Here is a 16,883-nt window from a genome sequence, read left to right as displayed (position 1 = left end):
TCTACAGCCCGCTTCTCTTCTCTCTCCTCTTCTCTCTCTTCTAAGTCAGCAAAGATATAATATTTAAATCCTTATAACCTGCTTATGTCACCTTATTATACTTGCTCGTATTACAGCTGTGTGTGTGCGCGCGTGTGCGTGTGTGTCAGGGGGTGCGTGCGTGTGTGTGGAAAACGAAGTACCATGGCATTGGCATGGGTGAATTCAACATTTTCAAAAAATACTCAGCTCCGTGCCCACCGTGTATACAGCTGATTTTGATTTAATTTTGTGTCATTGCTAGTACTCCCTCCGTTTTTTTAGTCTGCATATAAGATTTGGTCAAAATCAAACTTTGTTAATTTTGACTAAGTTTATAGAAAAAAATATTAAGATTCACAATATGAAATCAATATTACCAAATGCATCATGAAAATGCATTTCCATACTTTATTGTTTTAGTATTGTAGATGTTCATATTTTTCGATATAAATTTGGTCAAACATTGTGTAGTTTGACTTTGACCAAACCTTATACGCGGAGTAAAAAGAAATGGAGAGAGTACATTGAGTAGATCTACCCCCACATGACATCGACCAGTGGCGCAGCGGTACTATTCCTACCTACGCCTCCCAAACTGTACTGGATCCAACTTATCCGTGGCAGTGCAATGACAGTTTTTTTTTTTGGAATTCGTGCAATGACAGTTACAAACAGTCTACTTCACACTTATAAACAGAGCAAGGCTTGTTACCGTAGAAAAAAAATCATCTTTTATTCAGAGCAAGCGTGCACGAAAGATTTATGTTACTGATAATACATCCCTTTTTATCCCCCACGAAATTACATTTCTTCAAACTTCTTCTTGTCTGTAAAAATTATTCTTCTGCTGTGGGTCTTTCTTTGCTGCTTGTGAGGATGATCGATTTGGTTTGGTTTGACGCCTCTACTTTGCAGCATCCTTGGACAGGAAGTTGTGCGACTGGATGTGGCGCACGTTGGAGAGCTCGTCCACCGAGTCGCCCCGCTCGAACACGGCCGCCGCGCCCATGCCGGACCCTGCGATCCACCCACGATCACATAGCATGTTCAGTTACTACCAGCACAAGTGCGTTATTCTTAACTGCGTGTGTGAGCGGCGGGGTTCAGAGGGGAGAGAACGAACCGATGCACATGGTCACAACGCCGAATCTGCAGTCCCTGCCCCGGCGCTTCATTTCGTTCAGAAGGGTCGAGATGCACCGGGCACCTGAAGAAAACAAACAGGCTTACCGGGTTAGTACATTGTTTGCTCATATGATGCGGCGACAGTTTATTTTTCAGCGGTGGAACTTCTGTTGGTGCCATCACATTCCAAGGTCAAAAGTGAACAACAGCAGATGTTCGATCAATTACCTGTTGCGCCAAGAGGATGCCCCATAGCGATGGCGCCTCCATTCACGTTCACCTTTGACCGGTCGAGGCCCAGCTTGTTGCAGCAGTAGACAAATTGGGAGGCAAAGGCCTACAAATGGATTAACAGGGTGTCAACAATTGTTACACACTAGATAAAGAAAATCGCAGGGGTTGTGACAACTGAACATACCTCATTCAATTCAAAGAGATCAATGTCGTCAATGTCAAGGCCAGCAGACTTCACTGCAGCAGGTATGGCGACCGCAGGACCGACGCCCATAACAGCTGGATCCACTCCAACAGCAGCGAAACTCCTGAAATGATGATTAGAGGAAACACCAACAAAATCAGTAAAGCCGCAGATGTATGTATTTCTCAAATACATACCATTCAGAAAACTTGCTAACAAATGTTATTTCTATACATAAGGAGAGGCAGATACCGCACCTGAAAACGCCAAGTATAGGGAGCCCCTTGCTCACCGCTACAGACCTCTTCATGAGAAGAACAGCTCCAGCACCATCACTCACTTGGCTAGAATTACCTACATAGGTTTAATAGATAGAATCTTTCAGATACAGACAAACAGGCTTCTGTTTGGAACAGTAGTGCCAGCAAAGAGTTCTGAATACCTGCAGTTGTAGTCCCATCCTTCTTAAAAACTGTCTTAAGCTTGGCCAATCCAGATAGCGTGGTCCCTGGCCTAATCCCATCATCAACTGATATCACAACTTTCTTTTCCTCTCCAGTTTTGGGGTCAATAAGCTGCAGAATGAGATGATATTAGTGATCAATGCTCATATCAAATACTTCTGAGTTCTGATAGATAAAAATATATAGTGCCAACAAAAGGAGCAGTGTCGTTTACCTTTGTATGCACTGGAATAATCTCATCCTTGAACTTTCCAGAAGCCGTGGCTGCAGCAGCTCTCGCATGAGACTCAACCTGTTAAAAGACAAACTTTAATCACATTTTCATGTATAGGGCGAAGCAATGGAATTAAAACATAGTGCATATGCCTTAGGAACTCACAGCAGCCTTATCTTGCTCTTCTCTGGTTACACCGTATCGCTGAGCAACATTTTCAGATGTTATTCCCATGGGTAGAAGACAATCCTGTGCTTTCTGTAGTTCAATGACCTGCAAAGAAAAATGTGTTACCAAGGCACAAGCAGAGTAAGTTAAATGGAGCAAAGTACAGGGTGCTTATAGAATCCTTACTCTTGGGTTTACTTGGCCTTCCCAACCAACGGAGTTCACTGACATGGATTCAAGACCTGCACCAATCCCTGTTTTGGACCAAAAACTGTAGTTCAGCGCCTCTAACTTAAAATAAAGCACCTATGCAGCAAAACTAGCATAAAGCCCATAGTAATTACCGATGTCATAGAAACCAGCTTTTATAGCAGCAGCAACATCTGCTACTGCCTGTAGCCCCGATGAGCATTGGCGGTTCACAGTTCTCACAGGAACGGTCTCTGCATCAGCAAAGAGGAAATTAAGGAAGTAGAAATCGCTGTACATAAAAAAAGAAACCCGTTCTTTCATATGAGGTGGCATATATCATACTCCATATGATTTTGAAAGCACAGTATTTACCAGGAATTCCGGCCAACAGAGATGCAGTCCTGCACTCAATCGCACGCTGAGAACCTGGGCCTAGCACCGTCCCGACCACAACATCGCCGATTTGAGCTGGGTTGATTCCAGTTTTGTCCAGAACAGCCTATGCATGGGAATGTGCAGTGAGCAACAATCTGAGAATGCTGTCCTCTCGGTTTGAATGTGCCAGTATATATTTGTACAAAGAGGTACGGAGTACATGCTAAGTGCAAACCTTGAGAACTGGGGTAAGAAGGTCCTCCGGGTAGGTGTCCTTGAAGCCCCCTCGCTTGGCCTTGCATATCGGCGTCCGGTAGGCACTGCGGGTGACACAGCAAAGAAGAAGAAAGTAATAATCAGAACAAACACGGCATCCATTCTATGATCATTCTGTTCCGTGATTTGCATCAGCATGGTGCACCCATAAAGAACAGCGCTCCGCATGTCCAGAACCTAGCTTCTACACGATTTGGACAGCAACTGTGATAATGAGCTAGTCGCTGGCAGAGTACAAGATCTGAACTCTGAGCTGTGTGGTGTCTGTGGATCAAGCGTTTGTTCTTGTAAAATAATTCGCAAGATCATCTAGCATGCTCGGTGTGCTTGTAAAACAGTAGTATACAAGGTTAATTACTAATTAGGGTGTGGGGAAAAAATCAGTCCCCTCCCCTGCATATTTGACCACCTGAACTGAACTCAACTACAGTTGGGGGAGTCGGCTGGCTGTCTACCAGCTGAAAAAACAAGTAATTCCGTCCCTTGAACTAGAGGAGTAGAGGATACAAATCGGAACTAGCAGCAATTCGCCTGGGGCAAGAAGAGAATGATTCATGATTACATGGGCGGGTAGGTAGTTGGTAGGGAAGGAGGGGGGATGGGGCTTACGCGACGATGACGACGTCGTCCCCGAAGCAGGAGCTCCGCTGGTAGGCGGCGCTGTCCCCGGCCGCGCACGCCGACGCCTGCACGCACAAATCAACCATTCAGCTCGTCAAGCACCCGCCTGAGTAAAAGAAAAAAAGAGGATCGCGGGAGAACGACGAGGGGATAAAATCACGGGAAGATGAGATCTCACGGATAGCTGGGCCTGGCTGGATGCGGAGGGGAGGAGGTGCGCGAGGAGCACGCGCTGCCGGTCGATCGCCTTCTCCATGGAAGAAGCAGGGAGAGATCTCTCGCGATGACTCTGAGGAGTTCGGGGTTGTTGCTGGGCAGTGGGGATGGGGGGGAAGGGAGGTCGTTGGCTGGTTGGTTCTTATCGAAAAGGGGGAGAGCCGGAAGCGAAAGCGGCTGTTGCACGTAACGTCACGCAACCTTAATTACCGCACCCCGTAGAAGGTACGTCGCCATGGATGGCACGCGCACCTTCACACCGGATCAGACGTGCGAGCGATAACAGATTTTGGCTGTATATACACACACATTCCACCCTCCGTGGAATTTTTCTATTCAAATTATCAGATCCACTATGCTTTTTCCCGCGGATACACAAAGTTTGCGTATCATTTCACTATACAAGAAACTAAGAGACGTGAACATAATGTCCGGAGGAGAGAGACATGGGATGCTCGGTCCCTAAACTCGCCCACCTTAGGAAGCAAGCCCAAAACAAAACCAACGTGACTGAGCCAACATTGGATAATCGGACCCAGGGTTTCCCCCGATGCTCGAAGAGAGACACGGATGACGGCCATGGCAGCGCTTCCGAGAAGGAGGCGGCGCCCGCGGGTGTCCGCCGCTGCCAGCATCGAACGAATGGTCGAGCAAGGATTTCGCCCTCGGCAGAGCCTGAGCAATCCCGAGCCGCCGGAGCAAGATTTGGAGGAAGATGAAGTCAAGTCATCGGTCGGAAACCGCCACCACATGAAAGAAGAAAATGAAACGCTTCTGATATATCATGGACTTTTAAATAGTATGCTTTTGGTGTATGTAACTTTCAAATAGTATGCTTTTTGGCATATATATATATATATATATATATATATATATGTATATATATATATATATATATATATAACGTTTTGTGCTTCACCGGCGAGCCAATAGATCCACCTCCATATGCATGCTCCTCAGCCAACCGATGGGAGGGAGGGGAGTCCTGGTGCCTTGGCTCTGGCTGGTAGTTTATGTTAGGATTTTTTTTCTCGCGGATGGTGAAGCTTCATCATCGAGTTGGTCTTTCAGGCCTCGGCCATCCTCGAGTTCACCCACTAGGACGAAGTAGGCGGAGCTCCGAGGTAGATTTAGGTCGTCCCTTGGGGCGGTGATGTTAGGGTTTTTCGTTGTACGTGTGTGACAGTGAAATCCGATGTCAGGCGCTTCAGATTGATTCAGGGATTCAACGACGTCGATTGCGGCACTGGAGCGCTAGACTTTAGTGCACGTGCAAGAAGGCTTCCCTATTGCCATTTACAAGGTTAGGCGGCTCTGTTTGGGCAACAGCGACAGCGACGCATTGGCGGCTAGTTCTCACGAGAGGCGGTGGTGCAAGGTCCTCTATAACTTTTTTATTTGTTTGAGGTGCTTTGTACTTCCTAGAGCATCTAGACCAGACCCCCCCCCCCCCCCCAAATACACACTTCTTCCCTAAACGTCTGGTGGACTGGCCCGGGCAAAAAAATGTCACCCAACCAGACACGCCACTTCCTTTCTAAACGTTCAGGCAGACAGCTCGGACAAAAAATGCCACCCAACCAGACCCCCCCCCCCCCCCCACACACACACTTCCTCCCTAAACGTCTCGGCGGACAGCCCACAGGGCCCGGCAAAAAAACGCGAATCCAACCGTACCCTTCCCCCCACTTCCTCCCTAAACATTCGGGCGGACAACCAAGACATGGCCTGGACAAAAAAAAGCCACACAAAAGACGCCCCCCCTCCCCCCCCCCCCAAAAAAAAACCCAGCCAACATCCAGGCAATATTGCACCCCTCATATCCAGCCCATATGTGGGGCGGATATGGGAACGCCCAGACACATCCTCCATGTCAGATACGACAAAGTCAGACCCATACCAAATCCCTCCAAATTGACCAAGTCTACCCAATCAACCACCATGCTCCCATACTCGTCCTCCCTTTACCGCCCCCGACATGGCTCTCCTCCACCCTCGATTCACCTATGTGCCTTCGTCCTCGTCCATCGTCCTAGATGTTGATTCCCACCCCCATCCCCCACCGCCATGGAGGATAGCTCGGCGGAGTCCACGGGAGTCTCGGTCATTGCGACCAACCCGGAGACTATCGCTGTGGAGGGAGGGGCGTGCCCGACAGCGCTTCTGCGAAGCTATGGAGAAGGAGGCCTTCAACATGGACTTGATCGCGCCTGATCCGTCTGCGAGAAGGTACCCACCCTCGGTTGCGCTCTCGCAATGGCCGAACATCCCCAATGCCTGGAAGCATGAGGAAGCGGTCGTCTCTCTATGTATGAATTGTGGTATATTTTGGTTCGTTGAATTTAGTGCTGAACTATATGATCCAGTGCGTGTCCTTACATGAAAACAAGGTTGGAATTTGAAAGGTGTGACCGGCGGGGCGGACAAATGAGGGGACTTGCGGCACTACGTGCGCGCAGACGTTTAGGATGTCGGATTTGCCCAATATAGTTATAGATGTTCATAAATCTGGTCATTTTTCACAAAAAAAAAGCTTAACTCAAACACCAGGGGAGGGGGCACTATACCGTGCCAGAGGGAGCATGAGCTCCCTTTTTTTGTTCGAGTAGGTATGTGCCCGTGCGTTGCCATGGAGGCCAAATATTTTATAATGCAATAAGATAACCATATGGGACAAGTCTTGATGCAAAACATATACATAAAATAAGATTATATGTTTTGTTTATAAAGCATAGATTTTATGTCATTGCTTAAACTGATAAATAGATATATGCCCGCGAGTCCGTGATGATCTGCTTTATTGGATTACCAAAGATAAAGATTGACCATTTTTATTTGCTCACAAACAGTGAATTTGTTGCTATTTATTGGGTTATAAAAATTGTCTGATCGGTACCAAGTTTTATCATACAAAATAATTCATTTACGAACCATGAATTTATTGCTATTCAATATTTGTTATTGCGTTGCCAAAGAAGTCTGACCGATTCCAGCTTTATCATAGGAAATAATTTATCTATGGACCATGAATTTATTGCTATACCAAACATTGATATGATTTGTTGGGTTATCAAATATTGGTTTGATGAAACTAGAAAGGGGTGGAAAACCAAGAAAAATTGGCGAAAGGTGGGAGGACGGATGAAGAGGTGGTGTGAAGAAAAAATAACAAAAGATTAAATCTTACGTTCTTTTTAACCATATAACAAGTAGTATAATAATATACTCCCTTCATTTCTAAATATAAGCCCTTTTCGAAATTTCAAAACGGACTACATCTAGATGTATATGTATAAAAAGGAGGAGACCATTTCTTGGTCTGGATATACCCCTATGCTGTGCTGATCCGTATCCACATAAGCGGAACCGCCGTCAGACGTCAGGGCTGACGCCTTCCCCAATTGGCCTTTCCTGAACCAGCTCTATCTGCTGTCCTAGCTTCACTGTACGCCCTCCTCTAGATCTTCATCATCATAATGGTAATATTCCATCGATGGCCATCCATTGCCATTTCTATGCTACATCATACCAACACCGCAAGCAACCCTCAAGTGCAAACGTGTATGCTCCAAAATGGACCAAGCAACCAATTTCCTGAGATCCACCACCTCCATCTCCCTCCCTAGATCATCATCATGAAACAAAATGCTCCATCCATGGCCCATACATTGCTATTTCTATGCTAGTATATCATATTCTTTACCACACCACTGCAAACAAACATCCCATCCCAACAAAGGAAATGCACAACAGATCCCACCAAGGAAACATGCATCCCCTTTCAAAGACACCGTAAACCCACACACAAGATAGAAACAGACATCACATATCTGGCTGGCTAGCTTCACCATGTGTGTATGGACAAACAGACAGACAGACAGACAAAGAGTTTGCCTCATTTTCATACCATCATAAATTTTCTAGTTACATACACCGACAGATTGATACTCAAACCCAGACAGAACCCACACCAGGTTTTGACTGACAGACAATCTAGATAGAAACCATACATAACAGTCACAGAACAAGACGCGGCCCAGACCCGCTCTGGGATCTCTGGGCACCCTAGGTACACACACTGTCATTGACATTGCATTTGACTCTCATCCAGCAACACCAGGCACACGCAATTGCTTCGTTTCTCTTTCTCTCTTTTTTTTACACGGGGATGGACGGATCGGTCAGTCTAGTCTCTGCCTTCCTCCTCGTCGCGCTTGGCGTGGTGCACGGTCCAGTAGGCCTGCGCTGCCAGCACGCGGTCCAGGAGGTCCTGCGGCGGGATCGCCCTCCCCCGCCGGAGCTGCGGGGGGATGCTCGCTGTGTGCACCAGGTTTTTCCACTTGTCCTGGTTCAGCAAAAAAGACGTCTCAGCACGGGGCTTAGGAACTGATAACACAGGGGTTTTGTGTTATACTATCACGCTATGATCTGATAGAGGAGTAAAATCCAGTGCTTCATTCACACTGGCAGAAAGATACGCATGGCAAACAAGTAGCTAGTTACAGGGGAGCATCAAGCGGCGAGGTAATTAGCTGTGGAATGGAGCAGTGCCAGGATCAAAAGATGGTGATGGCCAGCGACTCTGAGGTTTTTCCACTGAGCCGTTTTCAAGGGATTACCTTGAGGTCGACATAGGTCCTCTCCTCGTTGTCGCAAAACGCATGGTTCTTGACGTTTTTCCACCTGGAAGGAAAAAGATAAAGATGGGTCACATGAGACGAAATGATGTGATCTGCACTGATACTGTGATGTAAGAACTATCCTGGGCACAAACCTGCCGAAACCAAGCAGCTCCACAGCTTCCACCAGCAACTCCACCTCAGCAACCGAGAAGGGCCTGCGCTTACGCCTTTGCCCGAAGTCCCTCTGCCTTGACCTGGGAACAACTGGCACGATGGCCAGCGCGTCTGGGTTTGAAGTCCCATAGGGGACGATCGCTTGGCAGATTTCTGACCTGACTTGCGCAGCCCCTTCATAGGGATAATCACCCAGAGTGCAGCTTATAAAAGGCTGTTCAAACTTTATCCTGGAAAATGGTGGCGTATAGGAAATCCTTAGATGAGCATAAACATCAGAGATCAAGCAAAATGATATTTCAAAACATCTGCAAAGCATCTTGGTAATGTTTTTCTTCTTTCTGATCAGTAAACCTAATGGAAATCTCCAGTATAATAGTGTGAGAAGAGGTGGCTTTATCCTTTATGGGTAACTTACTTCGACAACGGATTCACAACAGATGGACCAGCGGAGTCCATCTCTTCAGGTGCTAGTCCTGAAGGACGAGAATCTTGCTTAGCTTCACATTCCAGTGTGAAGCCTATGCTATCTGGTTTTGCCCCGTGGCAAATCCCAGCCTGATGAAGTGTCTTATTGTCATCTTGAATGATCTTCCCTTGAAGTAGCACACTGACACTGAGGCTGCCTTCAATTTTACTAGTAACAGCATCCATTACAATTCTCTGAAGACGAAATTGAAAGCATGTTATCCATAAGAAGGTAACAGCAACAGATATTTTAAGTGCAAAGCAATTATGGTAATACATCAAGACAGAAAAATGCCACTAAATTTTTCCATGTTGTATAGATCAAAATTATTGCTAAAATGCATCATCCTTTTAGTATACAACAATATTTTAGATTGCTGGAATTTTAAAAACCAGTCAGCTAGATATCAGCGGTAATGTATTCTTAATTCTGTAATGCAACACCAACGTGGAACAGGGAATGCCAGATCTGCTCACTGGTTTTCCACAAACAACTATTGGAGATAATGTTACTGATAATAGATTACTGACAGCAAAGAATAAAGAGAATATCCTGCTAGACACATTGAATGTATGGTTGCTAATAAGTCAATAATTATTTTATACAATTTGATGCACATATAGTGTTTTACCTTCAATGAACCAACTGTTGCATTTTCAGGGACCTCAATTGATAGCTCAGGAATGTTGAAAGACTTGATGATGAACTTGACTGGAAATAAACGAAAACAATAGTAAGTCATCGTGTCAAAGAATCACGTAATGGTTCCATGTATGTAAATACTACAGAATATCCAGGATTACCATTACAGCCCTCAGAAGCACATGGCTTTCTTTGACTGGACTCAGAAGCACAAGTTGGATCCTGACCTCCCCTGGAGCATGATGTCCCACTGGCTGGAAATGGCAACCAGCATTTTACTTTAGGAAGTATACCAAAACAAGAAGTGAGGCTATCCAATACTGTGCATCAAATGCTAATCTGTACCAACTGTGTAAAATGTTACAATTGAATAATAGTAAGCAATTTGTGCCCTTTAAATACCAGGCAAAATGGCAATACAAGTATGCTACTCCCTCCGATCCAAAATAAGTGTTGTGGTTTTGGTTCAAAATGGCAATTTGAACCAAAACCACAAAACTTATTTTGGATCGGAGGGAGTACATACTTTCAGTTAGGACCCCTTCATCAGATGGCTGTGCAGAGTAGCATTCAACTACTTTTTTTGTCTTGAGCATTCGTTGCATCTGCGCCCTTCGACGTGTAGCGGATATCTTCTTTCCACAGAACTTGCTACCTTTAAATAAAAGAACACTATTCAGCACAATTCCAGCTATAACTAGAGGAAATGATATATAGTTTTTTTAGCTGAACCTGTAAGTGGTTGATTTTCATTTCCTCCACAGCTCCACAGTTTCCATAAGAAACGAATCTTTCTCTTGCTACTTTTATATCATTTTTCCCATATCATGGTAAATGATATAGAATAGCAAAAGAAATATCATTCTTTTTATGGAAACTACGGAACTGTGGAGGACATAAAGATCAACTCCAAATACCTTTATTGGGCAGCTCTCCACACATCTTATTACGAGCTGCCTTCCTCATCCTGGTGGACAACAATCTCCTTGTTCTACAGTCACCTTTATATGACAAATAACCACCCTTGCTTCCTGAGGTGCTTGGAAGCACACACCTGGTGGATTTTTCATCATTATCTATATCTGCAGCATGCTGCACTTGAACCGGATAGAATGGAGAAGCCTTATGGCCATTGTCATGGCCACCCAAGTGCACTCCTGAGCTACTCTCAGAATTAAGCACAGAAGGTTTGATATCCAGATCCATGGTGTCAACCAAACCATGCAGAGCTGCGGCATTGCCATCTACCAGACTTCCGATTATTGCAGGTGTGGCTTGATGCACTTGTTTAACGTCTGCTGATGTCGGGAAACAAGGATGGCATACTCCAATAGTTCCATACTCTGGAATTGTGCCAAGACCACAATCCAACAGAGATGGTTTTGTACAACTAACCAATGAGCCCTCAGCAAACACATCTGGCTTCTTTTCTATCAGTGGCTCTGCTGCTGCATCAGCAATGTTTTGGGTCAATAAGTTGTCCGCATCTGCCTTTTCTATTAGTGACCCCTCTACTGTATCAGCAACATTCTGGGTCGATAAGTCCTCTGTCTTGCGTATGCTAGTTTGTCCAAGAGAGGCACAGATACCATCACAGCCCACTGTATATCCTCTGGAGCAATCATTCTCCAATGCTGTGCTATTGAGCTGCGGGGCTTCATCAAATTGTTCTGATTTAACAGCTATCCTGTCTGAATTATGACTTGCTTCCGCTCCATCTTGGTCGCTTTCGGTGGAATAATCATCCTCATCTGAGGACAAGGATTCTGCAACTGTGGCGAGCAGATCAAGAGCATACATCTGCTTTTTCTTTAACCTCGCGGAGCGCTTCACCTGGAATGATTACAATTGGGCATCAATACAGACCGAAAATGCATTTCCAAGAAAGTTTAATGCAGAATCAAATATGTATAAGAGCCTGTCACAAAAGAAAAGCTGTGTACCGGAGCCAGAGTCGTGTCCCGTGGCTTGCGAGGTCGCCGGACGACGGATCCTCCCTCGGACTTCTTCCGGAACACCATTTCTTGGCCTGAAATGGAGAACAGAGCGCTCACCGAGCAGCCAGGGGCGGATCTCCGGAAATTGGGCAGGTCGGTGGGGTTTATCCAATCGTAGGACGAAATCGAACAAGCAAAGCCCGTACCTTTGGAGCCCAATGGGCAAAGACTGCCGGCGGGACGGAGGGGGGCGGGAGCGGCGGAGCGCGCGATGAAGCGCGCGGCGGCAGCCGGCAGGGGACGGAGATTCAGAGCCGCGTCTGGTACGACGGGGCCGGTGGGTCGGGGCAGGAGCCCGTCGCGGGGCGGAGGGGGGACACGCTGATCCGATCTGGCCTCCGGGCAGGGGGAGGGGGGAGGGGGTGGAGGGCGGAGGAGGGCCTCGCCGCCCGAGCGCTCGCCGGGGCCGGACGGGGGATGGCGGAGGAGAGGAACGGGTAAAACCCTGTGAACTCAGATGATTTGGTTTTCGGGTCTGTGTGTGTGGGTGGTTTTTGTTCTCGCTGCTTCCCGATTGCTTCTACCCTTGTAGTAAAACCCTAGCACCACTTTCCCCTGTTTTTATCCACCAAAACCCCCGCTCGCTCCTCTGCCCTGCCCACCGTGTGATTCCAGATCTCTGTGCTGTATCTACCCGTTGGCGTTACAATTTGGAAAAGCAGTAGAGAGTTGACGGTATCTGAAGCGGATTCGATGATGTATGTAGACGTTGTTGCGATAAATTAGAGAAATAGCAGAGATTTGATGTATCGTGGAGCGGATCGGGCGTCGTATCTACACACTACGTTACGAGTTGGAGAAGCAATGAAGATTTGTTCATAGATCGGGTGATTTATCTACACATCGCTTGTTTTTACAGATTGAAGAAACAATAGAGATTTGGTCATACAACTTACTCCTATGTTAGCAAAGACAACAAGTGAAGGGACCTTTTTTAAGAAAAAGAAAGACAATGTGATAATTATTGTCGGTAGAAGTATTACTATGTGTCTAAATATGACCTTAACCTCTAAGTCTGCCTTGAAAAGATTTTTTGCTTGAGTTGCATTCAAGTGAAAGTGAATGGCCACCATATAAGACTTGTATAGGTCAAGAGTATTTGGAAATACCAAGCCTACCCTTAAGATAGAGAAAAAGTACATGCTTGGTGGGAAACAAAGTTTGTGCTTAATGGTGGACTACGAAGGTGAGAGGGTGCCTTGGCCTGTGGTGGACCAAGACAATGCACCTCCCTCTAAATGAGCCCCTTTACATTAGAGCATTTTACAAATTACAAAACTTGTGGATGCATGACTACTTTTAAGTCTCCCTTTGTCCCTCTACATCGCCCACCCTTGGGGACATGGAGGAACTCCAGCTGATGTCGCCATTAGGCCCTCTTCCCTTCTCTTCTCTCGGTGCGCCACCATCAGAGAGCCGCCTATGAAGCTCGGGAGGGCGCCATAGAAGGTGGCGATGGGACATTTCTTTTGGTTGTGGCTTGCCGGTGGGCTGGAGGTGGTGTACAACGCTCAACATAGTGGTACATGCGAGCGTCGGGCACAGAGGTGCGACGGTGTGGTGCTGCGTCGTGATGTTGGGCGGATGCGGTGGGGCGCATTTGTGGTGGTGGCTGCTGCTGGGGAAGGCATGACCCAGATCTGGCATCTTTGCGACGACGAACATCGCAGGGGTAGCCTCTCATCGGTGTGGTTCTTAGGGACATTGCGGCTGCATGGATTGGTCCTCATTCGGTGTTGGTGGTATTGCTCTGTACGTGCGATCTATGGATGCTGACTTGAGGTGGAGGGCATGGATGTCCATCGACGGCCCTGGATTATCTAGCCGGGCAGGCGATCTCTAGTGTGATATGTCGATGGTCATGATCCCATCTGCAGGTAGACGGGCAGTAATGGCCTACTGTGTCCTAATATGACGGTTCCCTACTGGGGCGCATAGGTGATAGCGTGGTCCTGTGCTGCTAGGTGCTTGCCATGACGGGATGGGGGATCTTGGATCTTTAGATCCGGCGACAACGACGAGTATGTTTTGCCGACTGATTTTGCCACCACGAATGAGAACAACAGAGCATGAGAACGGTGCGGGATTGCCGGAGCATCCCGAATTGAGATTTTGACGATGCTGATGACCTTCCTCTTCAATATCTGATGCAATGTGTGACAGCGAACTTCGCTATTTGGAGCCTTTGGTGGCGACCGACTCTTGTCGCAGCTTGACTGCCTGCTTGTGGAGCATGGTCTTCACTTTCATGGCCTCCCATGTCAAGACCGTGTTACGCACATAACCGTTGGGATCACGAAAAGTGGCGGTGACAACACATGATGACTTCAATTTGGTGTTGCTTCCCAAGTATCGGTCTTGAGCTCCAGGTGAAAACCCGAGGTCTGACCTTATTTGGTTATATCTAGCAATAACAATGTTTCTTGTGTCGTTACCTTATTGAAGGCATAGCTCAGATTTGCTCGAACTTGTTCTTCAGGTTAAAACCCATGATCTGGCCTTCGGTAGTGGGATTTGATGATGGCGACACTTGAGCGTTTTTCCTTTCATGAAGGCGTTAATGTTGAAGAACACTTCTCTTTGTACCTGTGAGGTCAAGAGATGGTTGGTGCAGATATGATTGTTGTTGCAGCTTGTTGATAATTGTTTTGACTGCTTCAAAGTTCTTTTTTTACTCCACCATGGCATAACTTCGGTCTTTCATGACTTTGTTAGTTAGTTGCTAGTGTAATTTATTTGTGCGTTGGCTTTGGATGTATGCATCATAGCTGAAAGAATCGATATGGTCGACTAGAGAGGGGGTGAATAGGTGATTAACATTTTTTAACTTCTTTTAACAAAATTAAGGCTCGACAAGGAATAGGTTGCCTACATATGCAACTAGGTGGACAAACTATATGACAAGCACACCAACAATAAATGCAAGCACAAGATAAACTCGCAATAAAAGCTTGCACAAAGTAAAGGCATGAAGTAACCGCAAGTGAGGAGACGAGGATGTGTTGTCGAAGTTCCCTCCTTTGGGGGTGGTATGTCTCTGTTGGAGAGGTATGGAGGCAAAATGCTCCCCAAGATGTCACTAGGACCACCTTATTCTCATCACGCCCTCACATGATGCAAGATATCGTGATTCCATTAGCGGTGCTCTTCAAGACGGTGACCGAACCTTTACAAACAAGGTTGGAGCTCTCTTCACAACTTAATTGAAGGCTCCCAACACCACCACGAAGCTTCACCATAATGGAATGTGGCCTCAAGATGACCTCTTTCGTCTAGGGTGCCCAAACATCGAAGAGTAACAAGATCCACAAGTGAATATATGGGGGAAACAAATTTTCTTTGGTGGAAGTGTAGAGCTAGGTCTCCTCCCTCAATCCCTAGCAAATCAACAAGTTTACTTGGCTAGAGAAGGAGATCAGGCAAGAAAGCTCTTAGGGCATTAATGGAGGAGAGAGAGTGACAAGAGGTGAGTGGGGAGATGGAAGAACCACCTCTTATATAGGGTCTCCCAAATCCAACCGTTCTAGCATGGAGTAACTCGGGAGCGGTACAATAGGGTCCGGTACAACCGCTCAAGGTGGTTTTGCCAGCCTGCCGTGCTCAGTGCGATACAATCGCCAGTACCACCGGCAGTATCGTTGAATACAATTCAGTAGGGACAATTGTACACGTACCATTGTGTACCGCCCTAGTACCCGAACGGAGTCACCCATTTGTGATAAAAGGGGTGGTATATGGATCGGAACAACAACAGCGTCGAGGCTCCTATAGTCGCTAAGTCTAGAGCGGTACTACCGCCTGAAACCACCGATTGTACCGTTGTAAGGATAGCAGCCGGGACAACCAGGCGACTACCGCCCAGCCAACCGAAAGGAATTGATGTTGCTTGAAGCTACGTCGGTATTTTCCCAAAGAGGAAGGGATGATACAGCACAACGGCGGTAGGTATTTCCCTCAGATATGAAACCAAGGTTATCGAACCAGTAGGAGAACCAAGCAACACAACATAAACAACCCCCTGCACACAGATAACAAATCCTCGCAACCCGATGTGTTAAAGAGGTTGTCAATCCCTTTCGGGGTACGGCGCCTCAAGATAGGCAAACAGACGTGAGATAAATTTGTAGTAGATTGATAGATCGAACACCAAAAAAAAATAAGGGAAAATTGTAGAAAGGTATTTTTGGGTTTTTGGTTTAATAGATCTGAAAATAAAAGCAAGAAAAAAAGTAGATCGCAAAGGAAAATAATATGAGAAAGAAGACCCGCGGGCCGTAGGTTTCACTAGTGGCTTCTCTCGAGAAAAATAGCAAACGGTGGGTAAACAAATTACTGTTGGGCAATTGATAGAACCTCAAATAATTATGACGATATCCAGGCAATGATCATTATATAGGCATCACGTCCAAGATTAGTAGACCAACTCCTGACTACATCTACTACTATTACTCCGCACATCGACCGCTATCCAGCATGCATCTAGTGTATTAAGTGAAGGAAATATGCCCTAGAGGCAATAATAAAGTTATTATTTATTTCCTTATTTCATGATAAATGTTTATTATTCATGCTAGAATTGTATTAACCGGAAACATAATACATGTGTGAATACATAGACAAACATAGTGTCACTAGTATGCCTCTACTTGACTAGCTCATTGATCAAAGATGGTTAAGTTTCCAAACCATAGACATGAGTTGTTATTTGATCACTGGGATCACATCATTAGGAGAATGATGTGATTGACCTGACCCATTCCGTTAGCTTAGCACTTGATCATTTCTGTTTACTGATATTGCTTTCTTCATGACTTATACATGTTCTTATGACTATGAGATTATGCAACTCCCGAATATCGGAGGAACACTTTGTGTGCTACCAAATGTCA

General features: G+C 46.1%; 2 protein-coding genes across 2 annotated transcripts; both read right to left on the bottom strand.

The window, feature by feature from the left end:
- Positions 1-735: 735 nt before the first annotated feature.
- Positions 736-4,274, bottom strand: LOC125530907 (3-ketoacyl-CoA thiolase 2, peroxisomal). Its single transcript, XM_048695323.2, has 14 exons — positions 4,053-4,274; positions 3,863-3,939; positions 3,213-3,297; positions 2,975-3,101; positions 2,755-2,853; positions 2,597-2,664; positions 2,408-2,515; positions 2,243-2,320; positions 2,007-2,139; positions 1,822-1,918; positions 1,565-1,688; positions 1,375-1,483; positions 1,145-1,228; positions 736-1,038 (listed from the first exon to the last, which is right to left on the bottom strand). Exons 1-14 carry the CDS (start codon positions 4,128-4,130, stop codon positions 926-928), a joined length of 1,380 nt encoding a protein of 459 aa, XP_048551280.1. The 5' UTR covers positions 4,131-4,274; the 3' UTR covers positions 736-925.
- Positions 4,275-7,966: 3,692 nt separating this feature from the next.
- LOC125530906 (telomere-binding protein 1) lies at positions 7,967-12,459 on the bottom strand. Its single transcript, XM_048695322.2, has 10 exons — positions 12,141-12,459; positions 11,941-12,026; positions 10,915-11,830; positions 10,524-10,652; positions 10,159-10,251; positions 9,987-10,066; positions 9,305-9,549; positions 8,865-9,116; positions 8,710-8,773; positions 7,967-8,435 (listed from the first exon to the last, which is right to left on the bottom strand). The coding sequence occupies exons 2-10, from the start codon at positions 12,016-12,018 to the stop codon at positions 8,277-8,279; spliced, it is 2,016 nt and encodes a 671-aa protein (XP_048551279.1). The 5' UTR covers positions 12,019-12,026; positions 12,141-12,459; the 3' UTR covers positions 7,967-8,276.
- Between the last annotated feature and the right edge of the window lie 4,424 nt (positions 12,460-16,883).

This window comes from Triticum urartu, chromosome 6A (assembly GCF_056163025.1).
Source record: "Triticum urartu cultivar PI428250 chromosome 6A, HENAU_Tu73, whole genome shotgun sequence".
NCBI classification, from domain to species: Eukaryota; Viridiplantae; Streptophyta; class Magnoliopsida; order Poales; family Poaceae; genus Triticum; species Triticum urartu.
The sequence above is the reverse complement of the archived record's forward strand: the minus strand, read 5'-3'. Positions and strand labels throughout refer to the sequence as shown.

Bases quoted from the DNA above. Each gene is read 5' to 3' on its own strand.
- LOC125530906 (XM_048695322.2), bottom strand. From the start codon at position 12,018: ATGGTGTTCCGGAAGAAGTCCGAGGGAGGATCCGTCGTCCGGCGACCT. The intron at 10,653-10,914 runs GTATTTGGAGTT...TTTTATTTAAAG, and splicing joins TGGAGAGCTGCCCAATAAAG to GTAGCAAGTTCTGTGGAAAG. The intron at 10,252-10,523 runs GTATGTACTCCC...TGCCATTTCCAG, and splicing joins TGAAGGGGTCCTAACTGAAA to CCAGTGGGACATCATGCTCC.
- LOC125530907 (XM_048695323.2), bottom strand. From the start codon at position 4,130: ATGGAGAAGGCGATCGACCGGCAGCGCGTGCTCCTCGCGCACCTCCTC. The intron at 3,298-3,862 runs GTAAGCCCCATC...TGTCACCCGCAG, and splicing joins GACGACGTCGTCATCGTCGC to TGCCTACCGGACGCCGATAT. The intron at 3,102-3,212 runs GTTTGCACTTAG...TCCCATGCATAG, and splicing joins TTCTTACCCCAGTTCTCAAG to GCTGTTCTGGACAAAACTGG.